The sequence below is a fragment of the Capra hircus genome, chromosome 5, assembly GCF_001704415.2.
Source record: "Capra hircus breed San Clemente chromosome 5, ASM170441v1, whole genome shotgun sequence".
NCBI classification, from domain to species: Eukaryota; Metazoa; Chordata; class Mammalia; order Artiodactyla; family Bovidae; genus Capra; species Capra hircus.
In genome coordinates this window covers 9,133,695-9,150,101 of record NC_030812.1, presented here as the reverse complement: position 1 = coordinate 9,150,101, position 16,407 = coordinate 9,133,695, and the positions used below count along the sequence as shown (strand labels likewise).

At 38.1% G+C, this 16,407-nt stretch overlaps 1 protein-coding gene across 5 annotated transcripts in view; it reads left to right on the top strand.

Moving 5' to 3' along the window:
* Nucleotides 1-16,407, top strand: part of PPP1R12A (protein phosphatase 1 regulatory subunit 12A) — a 169,822-nt gene that overhangs the window by 126,141 nt on the left and 27,274 nt on the right. For all 5 annotated transcript variants that reach the window (XM_018047599.1, XM_018047596.1, XM_018047600.1 and 2 more), the window contains 4 exons: nt 12,230-12,320; nt 13,382-13,576; nt 13,818-13,986; nt 15,745-15,866. In XM_018047599.1, the coding sequence (XP_017903088.1) occupies nt 12,230-12,320; nt 13,382-13,576; nt 13,818-13,986; nt 15,745-15,866 (577 nt within the window). The remainder of the gene's footprint in view (nt 1-12,229; nt 12,321-13,381; nt 13,577-13,817; nt 13,987-15,744; nt 15,867-16,407) is intronic.

Below are 16,407 nucleotides of genomic sequence, written 5' to 3'. Positions count from 1 at the left end.
CATATCTGAGGTTCTTGATATTTCTCCCAGCAATTTTGATTCCAGCTTGTGCTTCTTCCAGCCCAGCATTTCTCATGATGTACTCTGCATAGAAGTTAAATACACAGGGTGACAATATACAGCCTTGACATACTCCTTTTCCTATTTGGACCTCAGGCATGGGGTATCTCGTCTCAGCCCAGGAAATATATTACACATTACAAATTGATAGGCTAGGTTTTTATGCTAATTTAGAGCAAATGTTTGTATGGAAATTTTAACTGAACAGAGTTTACCTATCTTGCAGCTAGTAATTTTTATGCCCCTAACCTGCATATGATAAATAGGTTTATTAACTTTCACAGCAGCTTGAAAGTATTGAAAAAGAATCTAGGCTTCTTGTGAGAGAGTGTGATAGTTGATAGTAGTGTTTTCAGTGTGGGTAAAAGGGCATGCAAATTTCCCTGTTTTAAACTAAAAATGAAAAACTTTAACCATATATAGTAGAAATCAGAATTTAGCCTTTTAGGTTCATTTGACTTTTCAGAGCAGCTCATGAAATGCTGAAGTAATACAAACACCTGTCTAGCCTGGTGTAAATTCTGTTTAACTAGATGTGCTATCACATTTAGGTTTCATCTCTTTCTGTTACTTTTTCTCCTCATCTGGTGGAAGTACAAAAAGCAATAAATTGCATAGGACCAATAGGTACATGAATAAGTTGAATGGATGAAAAAAATAGCCATTGAACCATATATTATAGGCTAATATTTCATAGAGCACTTTTATACATTTAATAGATGTCAGTCAGTTCACTCACTCAGTTGTTTCCGACTCTTTGTGACCCCATGGACTTTAGCACACCAGGCATCCCTGTCCATCACCAACTCCTGGAGTTTACCCAAACTCATGTCCTTTGAGTCAGCGATGCCATCCAACCATCTCATCCTTTGTTGTCCCCTTCTCCTACCGCCTTCAGTCTTTCCCAGCATTACGGTCTTTTCCAGTGAGTCAGTTCCTCACATCAGGTGGCCAAAATAATGGCGTTTCAGCTTCAGCATCAGTCCTTCCAATGAGTATTCAGGACTGATTTCCTTTAGGATGGGCTAGTTGGATCTCCTTACAGTGCAAGGGACTTTCGAGAGTTTTCTCCAACACCACAGTTCAAAAGCATCAATTCTTTGATGCTCAGCTTTCTTTATAGTCCAGCTCTCACATCCATCCATGACTACTGGAAAAACCATAGCTTTGACTAGATGGCCCTTTGTTAGCAATAATATCTCTGCTTTTTAATATGCTGTCTACGTTGGTCATAACTTTTCTTCCAAAGTGCAAGCGTCTTTTAATTTCATGGCTGCAGTCACCATCTGCAGTGGTGTTTTTTGAGCCCCCCAAAATAAAGGCTGTCACTGTTTCCACTGTTTCCCCATCTATTTGCCATGAAGTGATGGGACTGGATGCCATGATCTTAGTTTTCTGAATGTTGAGTTTTAAGCGGTTTTCACTCTCTTTTTTCTCTTTCATCAAGAGGCTCTTTAGTTCTTCTTTACTTCCCGCCATCAGGGTGGTGTCATCTTAAAATCTGGGGTTATTCATATTTCTCCTGGCAGTCTTGATTCCAGCTTGTGCTTCATCCAGCCCAGCATTTCTCATGATGTACTCTGCGTAGAAGTTAAATAGCAGGGTGACAATATACAGCCTTGATGTACCAGTCAGGGCTGGTACAATTTGGAACCAGTCTATTGTTCCATGTCCAGTTCTAACTGTTGCTTCCTGACCTGCATACAGGTTTCTCAAGAGGCAGGTCAGGTATTCTGGTATTCCCATCTCTTTCAGAATTTTCCACAGTTTATTGTGATGTGCAAAGTCAAAGGCTTTGGCGTAGTCAACAAAGCAGAAGTAGATGTTTTTCTGGAACTCTCTTGCTGTTTCCATGATCCACCAGATGTTGGCAATTTGTTCTCTGGTTCCTCTGCCTTTTCTAAATCCAGATTGAACATCTGGAAGTTCACGGTTCACGTACTTTTGAAGTCTGGTTTGGAAGATTTTGAGCATTACTTTACTAGCATGTGAGATGAGTGGCATTGTGCAGTAGTTTGAGCATGCTTTGATGTTGCCTTTCTGTGGGATTGAAATGAAAACTGACCTGTTCCAGTCCTGTAGCCATTGCTGAGTTTTCCAAATTTGCTGGCATAATGAGTGCAGCACTTGCACGCATCATCTTTTAGGATTTGAAATAGATCAACTAGAATTCCATCACCTCCACTAGCTTTGTTTGTAGTGATGGCACACTTGACTTCAGATTCCAGGGTGTCTGGCTGTAGATTGGTGATCACACCATCGTGTTTATCTGGGTCATGAAGATCTTTTTTGTATAGTTCTTCTGTGTATTCTTGCCACCTCTTCTTAATATCTTCTGGTTCTGTTAGGTCCACATCATTTCTGTCCAGGGTGATCACCAATCTGATCACATGGACTACAGCCTTGTCTAACTCAATGAAATTATGAGCCATGCTCAGTAGGGCCACCCAAGATGGACGGGTCATGGTGGAGAGTTCTGACTAAACGTGGTCCACTGGAGAAGGAAATGGCAAACCACTTAAGTATTCTTGCCTTGAGAACTCCATGAACAGTATGAAAAGGCAGAAAGATAGGACGCTGAAAGATGAACTCCCCAGGTCAGTAGGTGCCCAATATGCTACTGGAGAACAGTGGAGAATAACTCCAGAAAGAACGAAGAAACAGAATCAAAGCAAAAATAATACCCAGTTGTGGATGTGACTGGTGATGGAAGTAAATCTGATACTGTAAAGAACAGTATTGCATAGGGACCTGGAATGTTAGGTCTATGAATCAAGGCAAATTGGAAGTGGTCAAACAGGAGATGGCAAGAGTGAACAACATTTTAGGAATCAGTGAATTAAAAAGGACTGGAATGGGTGAATTTAACTCACATGACCATTGTGTCTACTACTGTGGGCAAGAATCCTGTAGAAGAAATGCAGTAGCCATCATAGTCAACAAAAAAATCCAAAATGCAGTACTTGGATGCTATCTCAAAAGTGACAGAATGATCTCTGTTCATTTCCACGGCAAACCATTCAGTATCACAGTAATCCAAGTCTGTGTCCTGAACAGTAATGAAGAAGCTGAAGTTTAATGGTTTTGTTAAAACCTACGAGACCTTCTAGAACTAATACCCAAAAAAGATGTCCTTTTCATTATAGGGGACTGGAATGCAAGAGTGGGAAGTCAAGAAACACCTGGAGTAGCAGGCAAATTTGGCTTTAAGGTACAGAATGAAGCAGGGCAAAGGCTAATAGGGTTTTCCCAAGAGAATGCACTGGCCATAGCAAACACCCTCTTCCAACAACACAAGAGAAGACTCTACACATGGACATCACCAGATGGTCAAAACTGAAATCAGATTGATTATATTTTTTGTAGCCAAAGATGGAGAAGCTCTATACAGTCAGCCAAAACAAGACCGGGAGCTGACTGTGGCTCAGATCATTACTCCTTAATAGATGCACCTCAAAATTGAGAAAAAAGTTTTTTCTGTATAAATCATCTGGAGTAATGCTGCATTAAACATGGTTAAATAGGTTTCTTCCCCCAGTACCTTACAGACCTTTTAATATGTTGCTTACCCCTCTCTTAAAGAAGAGTTAGCATGTATAGTATTTTGTACATTTATATAATCAATTCTAGAACAAACAATATAAAAATCATGTTCCAGAATTAATATTTGTTAAACTCGAATAATATTTATTTGATATCCTATTCTTGTCCCAGAAAATCACTGGAGTTTTTATAAAAATGAGAAAAGTATCTGTTATAACTGAATAAAAACCTTAAGACTCTAAAGCAGTATGAAGACAGAATATAAATTATAAAACGGGGGAGAAAGAGGAATATCAAGCTTTTGTGCATCATAGAAGGGAGAGAGGGCAGGTAGTCTCCTAGTTGTAATCATTTCTGTATTTGTGCATTGGTACAGATGAAGCCACATAAAATTTCAACTAAGAGAAAGTCTAAATAAGGAAATGGTAATAAACTAAATGTTTTATTTAGTGACTATTCCCTTGCCTTCCACTCTTAGAAGGACAGTTTTTTTTTTTTAAGTTAAAAAAATTTTTTTTTAAATTTTATTCTGTGAACTTAAATCAGTACTAATATTTTCATAGAAACTGGATTTGGTAAGATAGCTCCTCAGTGAATTGCTTCCATATGATGCACTGTACCTAATTTATGGAGCTTCCCTGGTGGCTCAGATAGTTAAGAATATATGTGTAATACAGGAGACCTGTGTTCGATCCCTGGGTAAGGACAAAACATGGTCCTTGGAGAAGAAAATGGCAAATGACTCCAATATTCTTGCTTCAAGAACCTCATGAACTGCATGAAAAGGCAAAACGATATGACACCTGAAAATGAGTCCCCAGGTCAGAAGGTGTCTGATATGCTACTGGGAAAGAGCAGAGAAATAGCTCCAGAAAGAGGACTGGGTCAAAGCTGAAATGGCGCATAGTTTTGAATGTGTCTGGTGGTGAAAGTAAAGTCTGATGCTATAAAGAATAAATTTGCATAGGAACCTGGAATGTTAGGTCCATGAATCAAGGTAAATTGGATGTGGTCAAGCAGAAGATGGCAAGCGTGAACTTCAATATTTTAGGAATCTGAAATAAAATGGTCAGGAATGGGCTAATTTAACTCAAATGACTATTATACCTACTACTGTGGGCAAGAATCAGAGCAGCTCGTAGCTTAAAAACAACAAAATGGTCTCAGTTCATTTCCAAGGCAAACCATTCACCATCACAGTAATCCAAGTCTATACCCCAAACCACTGATGCTGAAGAGCTGAAGTTGACCAGTTATACGAAGACCTACAAGACCTTCTAAGACTAACGCCAAATAGAGATGTCCTTCCATAATAGGAGATTGAAATGCAAAAGTATGAAGTCAGGAGATACCTGGAGTAATTGACAATTTTAGCCTTTCAGAACAAAAAGAAGCAGGGCAAAGGCTAACATGCTTTGCCAAGAAAACGCATTGGTCATAGCAAACACCCTCTTCCAACAACACAAAAGATGACTCTATACGTGGACATTACCAGATGGTCAGTACCAAAATCAGATTGATTAGTACAATCAGTAAAAATAAGACCTGGAGCTGACTGTGGCTCAGATCATGAGCTCTTATTGCAAAATTCAGGCTTAAATTGAAGAAAGTAGGGAAACCACTAAGGCATTTAGGTATCACCTAAATCAAATCCCTTATGATTATACAGTGGAGGAGACAAATAGATTGAAGAGATTAGACTTAATAGATAGAGTACCTGAATAACTACGGATGGAGGTTCATAACTGTACAGGAGGCAGTGATCCAAACCATCCCAAAGAAAAAGAAATGCAAAAAGGCCAAGTGCTGAGGAGGCCTTACAACTACTGTGAAAAGAAAGAGAAAGGCAAAGGAGATGGGAAAGATACATGCAACTGAATGCAGAGCTTCAGAAAATAGCAGGGGAGATAAGAAGGCCTTATGTGAACAATGCAAAGAAATAGAGGAAAACAATAGAATGGGAAAGACTCGATATCTCCTCAGGAAAATTGGAGATACCGAAAGAACATTTCATGCAAGGGTGCACACAAAGGACAGAAACAGTAAGGACTTAAAAGAAGCAGAATAGATTTAGAAGAGGTGGCAAGAATAAAGACACAGAAGAACTATACAGAACAGGTCTTAATTACCCAGATAACCATGACGATTGATGGTGTGGTCACTCACCTAGAGCCAGACATCCTGGAATGCAAAGTCCAGTGGGCCTTAGGAAGCATTAGTACAAACAAAGCTAGTGGGAGTGATGGAATTCCAGCTGAGCTATTTCAGATCCTAAAAGATGATGCTATTAAATTGCTGTACTCAATATGCCAGCAAATTTGGAAAACTCTGCAGTGCCCCGGAACTGGAAAAGGTCAGTTTTCATTCCAATTCCAAAGAAAGGCCATGCCAAGAAATGTTCAAACTAACATGCAGTTGTGCTTATTTCACACGCTAGGTAGCTAATGCTCAGTGCTCCAAATCCTTCAAGCTAGGCTTTAGCAGTTTGTGAACTAAGAACTTACAGATGTACAAGCTGGATTTAGAAAAGGCAGAGGAACCAGAGATCAAATTGGCAACATCCACTGGATCATGGAGAAAGCAAGAGAATTCCAAAAAAGTATACTTCTGCTTCATTGACTACACTAAAGCCTTTGACTGTGTGGATCACAACAAACTGTGGAAAATTCTTAAAAAAGATGGGAATACCAGACCACCATACCTGTTTCCTGAGAAACCTGTATGCCAGTCAAGAAGCAACAGTTAGAACTGGACATGGAACAACGGGCTGGTTCAAAACTGAGAAAGGAGTTTGTCAAGGCTGTATGTTGTCTCCCTGCTTATTTAACTTATATGCAGAGTACATGATGAGAAACACTGGGCTGGATAAATCACACATTGTAATCAGGATTTCCAGGAGAAATATCAACAACCTCAGATATGACAGAAAGCGAAGAGGAAATAAAGAGCCTCTTGATGATGGTGAAAAAGAAGAGTGAAAAAACTGACTTAAAGCTCAACATTAAAAGGCCTAAGATCATGGTGTTCAATCCTATCACTTTATGGCAAATAGATGAGAAGGTGGAAACAATGGCAGATTTTATTTTCTTGGGCTCCAGCATCACTGAGGTTGGTGATTGCAGCCATGAAATTAAAAGATGCTTGTTCCTTAGAAGGAAAGGCATGACAAATCTAGACAGCATATTAAAAAGCAGAAACATCACTTTGCCCACCAAGGTCCATGTTGTCAGAGCTATGGTTTTTCCAGTAGTCATGTACGGATGTGAGGGTTGGAACATAAAGAAGGCTCAGTGCCAAAGAATTGATGCTTTTGAATTGTGCTGGAGAAGACTCTCAAGAGTCCCCTGGACACAAAGATATCAAAGCAGTCAATCCTAAAGGAAATCAACCTTGAATATTCATTGGAAGGACTGATGCTGAAGCTGAAGCTCCAATACTTTGGCCACCTGATGCGAAGAGCCGACTCGTTGGAAAAGACCCTACTGCTGGGAAAGATTGAGGGCAGGAGAAGGGAACAACAAAGGATGAGATGGTTGGATGGCATCAACAACTCAATGGACATGAATTTGAGCAAATTCCAGGGGGTAGTGAAGGACAGGGAAGCCTCAGGTGCTGCAGTCCATGGGGTTGCAAAGAGTAGGACTCAGCTTCGTGACTGAACAACAACAATCTTATTGATAAGTGTAGTCCTGTATACTACTATGATAGCAAAAACACATAATCATTCAGGATATTCTGGAAATCTAGAGGTAAAATACAATAGAAAATATGAAGTTAAAGAGGGGGGAAACATATCTATACGGTATAGTAGTTATTCAACTGAATAGAGAACACGGGTGTTATTTTCTCAAAGCAGATGAGAAAAACAATTTAGGTCAAAATATAGAAGGGATTTTCATCCTTCTCTGTGTTAGTTGGATGACTCATTCAAGTAAAACACCCCCTTGAAAATTGCTTGACATACTTCCCTCTACAGCTTCTCTGTAGTTAGAGTAGAAGCATAAAGATTCAGATCTCTAGAAGTAACTAACAATAAGTAAGAATTAATTGATGAAACTGAAATAACTAGGATGTTGAGTGAGAAGAGACTTTGTCATCTTAGGGTTAGTTACCTAAGGAGACGAATCCTAAGAATAATGAATCTTGTAGTCCAGTTTTAGAGAGACAAATTGCAAAAAATTCAAGTTTGAATGGTGAGAAAGATGCATTCATATGTATGAAAAAAAAATTGTGAAGAAATTGTAATTAAGGTGTTTGATGATGTGTTCTGCTCTTTGAACTTAGAGCTTTAAAAGAACAGATTTTTTTTAAAGGCCTGAAACAGAGAAAATTCTGAAGTTTGTCATGAATATGTGAATAATGTCAGGAAGGCTGAAGACCAGAATGAATTACAAATTGACAAAAAAAACTAAAGTTAACCCAGGAGGATTTTTTAAAAATAGCTTTTAGAGATAGAGGCATTATGACAGGTTATTGATAAACTTAATGATTCTGTCTTGTCTTTGCTTATGTAACCCGTCAGTTCATTATTTACCTTTTGGCATGGATAGCATGCTTTTGAAATTGTGCGTTCCTGTGACAAGATGGAACGTAGGCTTCAGTTCAGTCCAGTCCCTTAGTCGTGTCTGACTCTTTGTGACCCCTAGAACCGCAGCACTCCAGGCCTCCCTGTCCATCACCAACTCCCAGAGTTTACCCAAACCCATGTCCATTGAGTCAGTGATGCCATCCAACCATCTCATCTTCTGTCGTCCCCTTCCCCTTCAGCCCTCAATCTTTCCGAGCATCACGGGCTTCTCCAATGAGTCAGTGCTTCACATCAGGTGGCCAAAGTATTGGCGTTTCAGCTTCAACATCAGTCCTTCCAATGAACACCGAGGACTGATCTTTAGAATGGACTGGTTGGATCTCCTTGCAGTCCAAGAGACTCTGAAGAGTCTTCTCAAACACCACAGTTCAAAAGCATCAATTCTTTGGTGCTCAGCTTTCTTATAGTCAACTCTCACGTCCATATATGACCACTGGAAAAACCATAGCCTTGACTAGACGGACCTTAGTTGACAAAGTAATGTCTCTACTTTTGAATATGTTATCTAGGTTGGTCATAACTTTGCTTCCAAGGAGTGGGCGCCTTTTAATTTCATGGCTGCAATCACCATCTGCAGTGATTTGGGAGCCCCCCAAAATAAAGTCTCACTATTTCCACTGTTTCCCCATCGATTTGCCATAAACTGATGGGACCAGATGCCATGATCTTCGTTTTCTTTATGTTCAGCTTTAAACCAACTTTTTCACTCTCCTCTTTCACTTCCATCAAGAGGCTCTTTCATTCTTCTTCACTTTCTGCCATAAAGTTGGGGTCATCTGCATATCTGAGGTTATTGATATTTCTCCTGGCAATCTTGATTCCAGCTTGTGTTTCATTCATCCAGCCCAGCGTTTCTCATGATGTACTCTGCATGGACGTTAAATAAGCAGGGTGACAATATACAACCGTGACATGCTCTTTTTCCTATTTAGAACCAGTCTGTTGTTCCATGTCCAGTTCTAACTGTTGCTTCCTGACCTGTATACAGATTTCTCAAAAGGCAGGTCAGCTGGTCTGATATTCCCATCTCTTTCAGAATTCTCCACAGTTTATTGTGATCCACACAGTCAAAGGCTTTGGCATAGTCAATAAAGCAGAATTAGATGTTTTTCTGGAACTCCCTTGCTTTTTCAATGATCCAGCAGATGTTGGCAGTATAATCTCTGGTTCCTCTGCCTTTTCTAAAACTGGCTTGAACTTCTGGAAGTTCATTGTTCATGTATTGCTGAAGCCTGGCTTGGAGAATTTTGAGCATTACTTTACTAGCATGTGAGATGAATGCAATTGTGCTGTAGTTTGAGCATTCTTTGGCATTGCCTTTGTGATTGGAATGAAAACTGTCCTTTTCCAGTGCTGTGGCCATTGCTGAGTTTTCCAAATTTGCTAGCATATTGAGTGCAACACTTTCACAGCATCATCTTTCAGGATTTAAAATAGCTCAATTCCATCACCTCCACTAGCTTTGTTCATAGTGATGCTTCCTAAGGCCCACTTGACTTCACATTCCAGGATGTCTGGCTCTAGGTGAGTGATCACACCATCGGGATTATCTAGGTCCTGAAGATCTTTTTTATATAGTTTTTCTGTGTATTCTTGCCACCTCTTCTTAATATCTGCTGCTTCTGTTAGGTCCCTACCATTTCTGTCTTTTATTGCTCCCGTCTTTGCATGACATGTTCCCTTGATAGCTGTCATTTTCTTGAAGAGATCTCTAGTCTTTTCCATTCTGTTGTTTTCCTCTATTTCTTTGCACTGATCGCTGGGGAAGGCTTTCTTATCTCTCCTTGTCATTCTTTGGAACTCTGCATTCAAATGGGTATATCTTCCCTTTTCTCCTTTGCTTTTCACTTCTCTTCTTTTCACAGCTATGTGTAAAGCCTCCTCAGAGCCATTTTGCTTTTTTTTTTTTTTTTACTTTTTCTTCGGGATGATCTTGATCCTTGTCTCCTGTACAATGTCACGAACCTCCGTCCATATTTCATCAGTCACTCTGTCTATCAGATCTAGCCCCTTAAGTCTATTTTTGACTCCACTGTATAAACATAAGGGATTCGATTTAGGTTATACCAGAATGGTGTAATGATTTTCCCCACTTTCTTCATTGTAAGTCTGAATTTGGCAATAAGGTGTTCATGATCTAAGCCACAGTCAGCTCCCAGTCTTGTTGTTTCTGACTGTATAAGAGCTTCTCCATCTTTGGCTGCAAAGAATATAATCAGTCTGATTTCAGTGTTGACCATCTGGTGATGTCCATGTGTAGAGTCTTCTCTTGTGTTGTTGGAAGAGCGTGTTTGCTATGGCCGGTGTGTTCTCTTGGCAAAACTCTATTAGCCTTTGCCCTGCTTCATTCTGTACTCCAAGGCCAAATTTACCACTTACTCCAGGTGTTTCTTGACTTCCTACTTTTGTATTCCAGTCCCCTATATGAAAAGGACATCTTTTAGGGATGTTAGTTCTCAAAGGTCTTGTAGGTCTTCACAGAACCATTCAACTTCAGCTTCTTCAGCATTACTGGTTGGGGCATAGGCTTGGATTACTGTGATATTGAATGGTTTGCCTTGGAAACAAACAGAGATCATTCTGTCGTTTTTGAGATTGCATCCAAGTACTGCATTTCAGACTCCTTTGTTGACTATGATGGCTACTCCATTTCTTCTAAGGCATTCCTGCCCACAGTAGTAAATATAACGGCCATCTGAGTTAAATTCACCCATTCCAGTCCATCTTAGTTCACTGATTCCTAGAATGCCGATGTTCACTCTTGCCATCTCCTGTTTGATCACTTCCAATTTGCCTTGATACATGGACCTAACATTCCAGGTTCCCATGCAATATTGCTCTTTACAGCATCAGACCTTGCTTCTATCACCAGGCACATCCACAACTGGGTGTTGTCTTTGCTTTGGCTCCATCCCTTCATTCTTTCTGGAGTTATTTCTCCACTGATCTCCAGTATCATATTGGGCACCTACTGACCTGGGGAGTTCATCTTTCAGGGTCCTATCTTTTTGCCTTTTCATACTGTTCATGGGGTTCTCATGAACAGTGAAAAGTGGTTTGCCATTCCCTTCTCCCGTGGACCACATTCTGTCAGAACTCTCCACCGTGACCTGTCCGTCTTGGGTGGCCCCACAGCGCATGGCTTAGTTTCATTGAGTTAGACAAGCTGTGGTCCATGTGATCAGATTGGCTAGTTGTCTGTGATTGTGGTTTCAGTCCGTCTGCCCTCTGACGTCCTCTCAGCACCTGCTGTCTTCCTTGGGTTTCTCTTACCTTGAACCAGGGTATCTCTTCACGGCTTCTCCAGCAAAGAGCAGTTGCTGCTCCTTACCTTGGACGTGGGGTAGCTCCTCTTGGCCACCGCCTCGACCTTGGACGAGGGGTAGCTCCTCTCAGCCACTCCTGCACCGCGCAGCCACCGCTGCTAGGCTTAGATTTAAAATATAAAATCTAGTTAAAGATAGTACCAAATGTTATTTTCTGTATCAGAAAATCAGTGACCCAAGAGTAAGATGCTGATTTTAAAGGAGTTCATATATGACAACACTTGAATTTTTAGAGAGCTTTAAATATGAACAAAAGTGTGATGTCTGCCCATAATATTTTTAGTCAATGCAGGATGACAGTAGTGCAGGGAGTCGTGCTTCTTCACTAGTCATCTCCCGTCCTAACAAACTGCATTCAGTCCTAATGATGTTACCATAAAAAGACACTGACAGTCTAGAGTTTAGCCATGTAACTTCACATATTATCTAGGATGATGTTGAAAGGGGCTAAGAGAAAAATATTACAAGTCTGAGAAAACAAAACTGTGGATAGGAAAACCTTTAAAATATATATGTTAATATGAGTAGTTACAGTCTAAAAAACTATCAAACTGCATTGTTGAATTTCAGAGTGGGTGTAACCATTTTCTGATAACTCTTTCTTAAAATCCATTAAAATGCTAAACTTAAATGTTTCATTTATGTACATTCATGTGTGATTACATTCATAGGTAATGTATTTCCAACTGACGATTTTTATTTATTACTGTAGATCATACCTCACTCCTGTTAGAGATGAAGAGTCTGAATCCCAAAGAAAAGCAAGATCTAGACAAGCAAGGCAGTCTAGAAGATCAACACAGGTATATTTAATGTGTGTAATACATTAAAGTTCAGAATTATGTTTCCCCTTTTCACATTTCTGTGCAAATTTTGATCTCAGTTTATAGTTTGAATGAATCTTAAAGTATAATAGTTGTTTTAGTAATCCTCCTGTAGCCTTTTAAATATGGCTGTGCTGTTAATATTACATTTTATCTAATTACATTTCATCTGATATTACATATGGCTACTACTGTTAAGGCATGTTTTGTATGCCTTTGTATATCTCTTTTGAGTATTTATGTTTCTATTCCTTAATATAGTGTCTGATTCAGAGTATTTGATTAGTGTTAAAAATGAGTCATATATGATGTCTTATAATTATTAGATAATTCTGCGTATTGGGAAGGGGTGGGAAATAAGCATTTTATGTTAGGTATTTCAAAAAGCTGATGTGGCAAGTATGAGAAAAATGTCAACTCCAGCTAATTATCATCTTCTTACCTCCTTGCCGTTCTGACTCTGTCTCTTATATCTCTATCTTCCCTTTTGTGCAGTACAGGGGCTCCAAAGTCCAGATTAAACTATTTGATCCTTACCATTAGTTACATTTCAAGTTAAACTGTATTTTGTAGGATCTTAACATGTTTTTTCTGTCTTTGTACCTTTACGTCTTGAAATTCAATCTATCCTTTTGGGGACTTAACCTTCAAAAATTACCACCCTACTGAAATCTTCTCTTTGTGCATCTACATATATAAAAACTCATAAATACATGTAACTTTAATATATAGAGAGTGTATATATTGGCTTTTCCTTCTTTCAACTTCTTACGAATATTTCATAAGACCAGTTCCTGTGCTATTTTGTTAATTTCTTTAATAGACAATTTCTTGCATATGTTTTATTTCTTTCCCAGTACATACTACTGTGCTTGCTCATGATGATTCTTCATAGAGTGAATATGACTTGCTAAGTAGAAATTCTGTTTAAATTTGCAGACCAGTTCTAAACATGCATATTTGACTTCTAATACATTCATATTTAATTTAATATATTTAATTTTTAAATTAATACTTAATATATCTTTTTTCGTGTGCAGGGGGTAACATTGACTGATCTTCAGGAAGCTGAAAAAACAATAGGGAGGAGTCGTTCCACCCGAACCAGAGAACAAGAAAATGAAGAAAAAGAGGAAAAAGAGAAACAGGATAAAGAAAAGCAGGAAGAAAAGAAGGAATCAGAAACATCTAGAGAAGATGAATATAAACAAAAGTACTCCAGAACATATGATGAGGTAATAGTATACCAGCAACACAACTAGGTCCTGTGGCATGGGTAGTTCTTGTGATTCTCAAAATGCAAGAGGTTTATTTATTAACAAACCACATGCAAATTGCTCATAAGGATTTTAACTGGAAGTCTTAATTATCTTGACATGAGTAGAACATTACTTTTTCTTTAAAATGAACTTAAATATTTTATGTTTTTATCTGTGTTTAATATTTCAAATGGGTCTTAATTCTCACATTTCACAGACTTATCAACGCTACAGACCAGTATCAACTTCAAGTTCAACCACTCCCTCCTCTTTACTTTCTACAATGAGCAGTTCACTTTATGCTTCAAGTCAGTTAAACAGGCCAAACAGTCTTGTAGGTATAACTTCTGCTTACTCCAGAGGATTAACAAAGGAAAATGAAAGAGGTAAGAACGAAAATTTGAAAGCACTTTGTTTCCTTCAGATAATTCTTTGAGTTGGTCTTTCCTAATTAATATAGTTTAACAGAAAAGAACCAACATCCTAAACTGGGACTCATTCTGCCTAACCAGAAAGAATATGATGGTTGAGAATGAGAAAAGTACGAAAATAAAAACAGAAAATTGTGTGATCTGTCATTGATACGTGTATCTTTATTGCCTAAGACTTCAAAAATCTTTATGTAGATCAACATAGAAAAGTTGGTATAGAAAAACTAGTGGGGTGATTATTTCTAAGAACAGTTTATTAATGTTTCAAGTCATTTCTTGCATATTATGTAGGTCACATCTTTTAACTGTTTATTGTGAAATTGTTTTAAACAAAAATGATTTAACATATATATATAAAGTCCTTGCCAAAAAAATTATTTCTATGCTTATTTCTTGAAAAATAGGTTTCTTTTTCAGCTGTATATTGGCATGTTGATGCTATTAGCATTTCCTTTTATTGCATATAAACTTCCTATATAAACTAATTAACTCCTACTTTAAGAAATGGGTGCTAAATGTATTCCAATTGTAGGTATTTTATATTTTAAAAGGAAAGTCAAATAGTATTAATCATGATAATATCAGTAGTCCTATAGGAGTAAGCTTCAGAAAATTAAATTTTTTTCAACTGCAAGCTGGCTCTTCTTTTGTTGTTCATTAAATATTTCAGTTCTTTAAACCTCTTGAGTGTGGGGCCTGTATAATGATTATAAAAATTTTGAGCCAACATTTAAATTAGGGATATTTGCATAAAAGTTCAAGTTTCTGTCTTCTTTTGAAAAGTTGGAAGATATGACAACACTGGATCTGAATTCTCACATCAACAATTGATTAGAGCTGAGAAATAGCAGCGCGCCCCCCGCCCCCGCCCCGCCAACTCTTATATGACCTGGATGACTACTGTTGATTTTGGAGTTTGAGGCCTTTGCACTAAACTAATTCTAAAAAACCTTAAACCCCTCTTAATACTAGAATTTTGGAGTTTCTTTTGCTGCTTTTTCTTCACAGAAGGAGACAAGGAGCCTTCTAATGACACAGGAGTCTTTTTTTTAGCATTACTTTGCTCCATATGTCTGCTTTTTAAAGCATATTCAGAGGTTCTAATATTCTCCTAGTATGTAAGTCTGAGGATATTTTAACTATCCCAGGAAGGGAACAAATTTGAAGACTTTACATTGATTTGTTTTTGATAAAAGATAATTTTTTCCCAAGGTGGGAAAAAGGTTTGCTCTGAGTCACTAAAAGAAAATGCAGTGACTGGTGCATTGACTCTGCTGCTGCATGAGGACTGGGAATGGCAGAGGTAGAAGCTGATGGGTGTGTGTGCCGCTAGCCGCTCCACTGTTACAGACTGTTTGCGCATGAGAACTGTTTTCCTGTCAGACACTAATAACTAGGGCCCCATTCTCTTCATAGGATTCATTTATTTTCTCTTCAGTAAATATTATTAAATGTGTCTTTTAAGCAAAATGTTTGCTTTAAGCACTAGAAAAATGAAGTAATTAAAATTCTTGATTTTCAAGAGTGTATCCAGTGGGAGACACAGACATGTTTAAACCAGGTGTTACAGGAGCACCGAGGGGGCAAAAATTATTTCTGATTAGAGAACTTTAGAAACTTTCACAGAGGTTGACTTAGAATTGTTTTCATATTTACTTTGCAAATACTTTCAAGATGCATTGCTGCCATATGATTGATTTCAATCCTTAACAGAGGGAGAAAAGAAAGAAGAAGAAAAAGAGGGGGAAGATAAATCCCAACCTAAATCAATCAGAGAACGAAGGCGACCGAGAGAGAAGAGAAGATCTACAGGAGTTTCGTTTTGGACACAAGATGTGAGAACCTGTTAAAATATACCTACTTGATATATGCTTTATCTTTCTAGGAATGTACAATAATAATTTCTTATATGCCTCAGATTATGTATTCTTCAGGTCACCACTATTTGAGCTAGTTATTTAAATGAAAAGAGTTTTTCTTTTTAAGAATAAACAACTACTCAGATTTCTGACATTACTTATAAGCAAGAGTACTGTCTCAGTATTGGAATAAAAAAATAATGGCTGCAATCTTATAAATTTTAATTTTTTCTTCTTCATCTCTATTTGCCTGATGTTGCTTTTCATTTGCAGGAGAAAGAAGAACTATGGAATAACACAGTTAATGTGAAATTTATCCTATTTCAATACAACATGTACCTCAGAAAGGCAAAACTGATTTAGTTTTCAGGGATTATTTTTTTGCAGAAACGTTTAAACATGAAGTATATCATCCCACCCCAGATATTCATTGTTAAGTTAAATCTCTACCACTTTCCCAACTCCCAATTATTTATATTTGAAGAAAATTTTAGTAATACTATATATGTAAAAATTT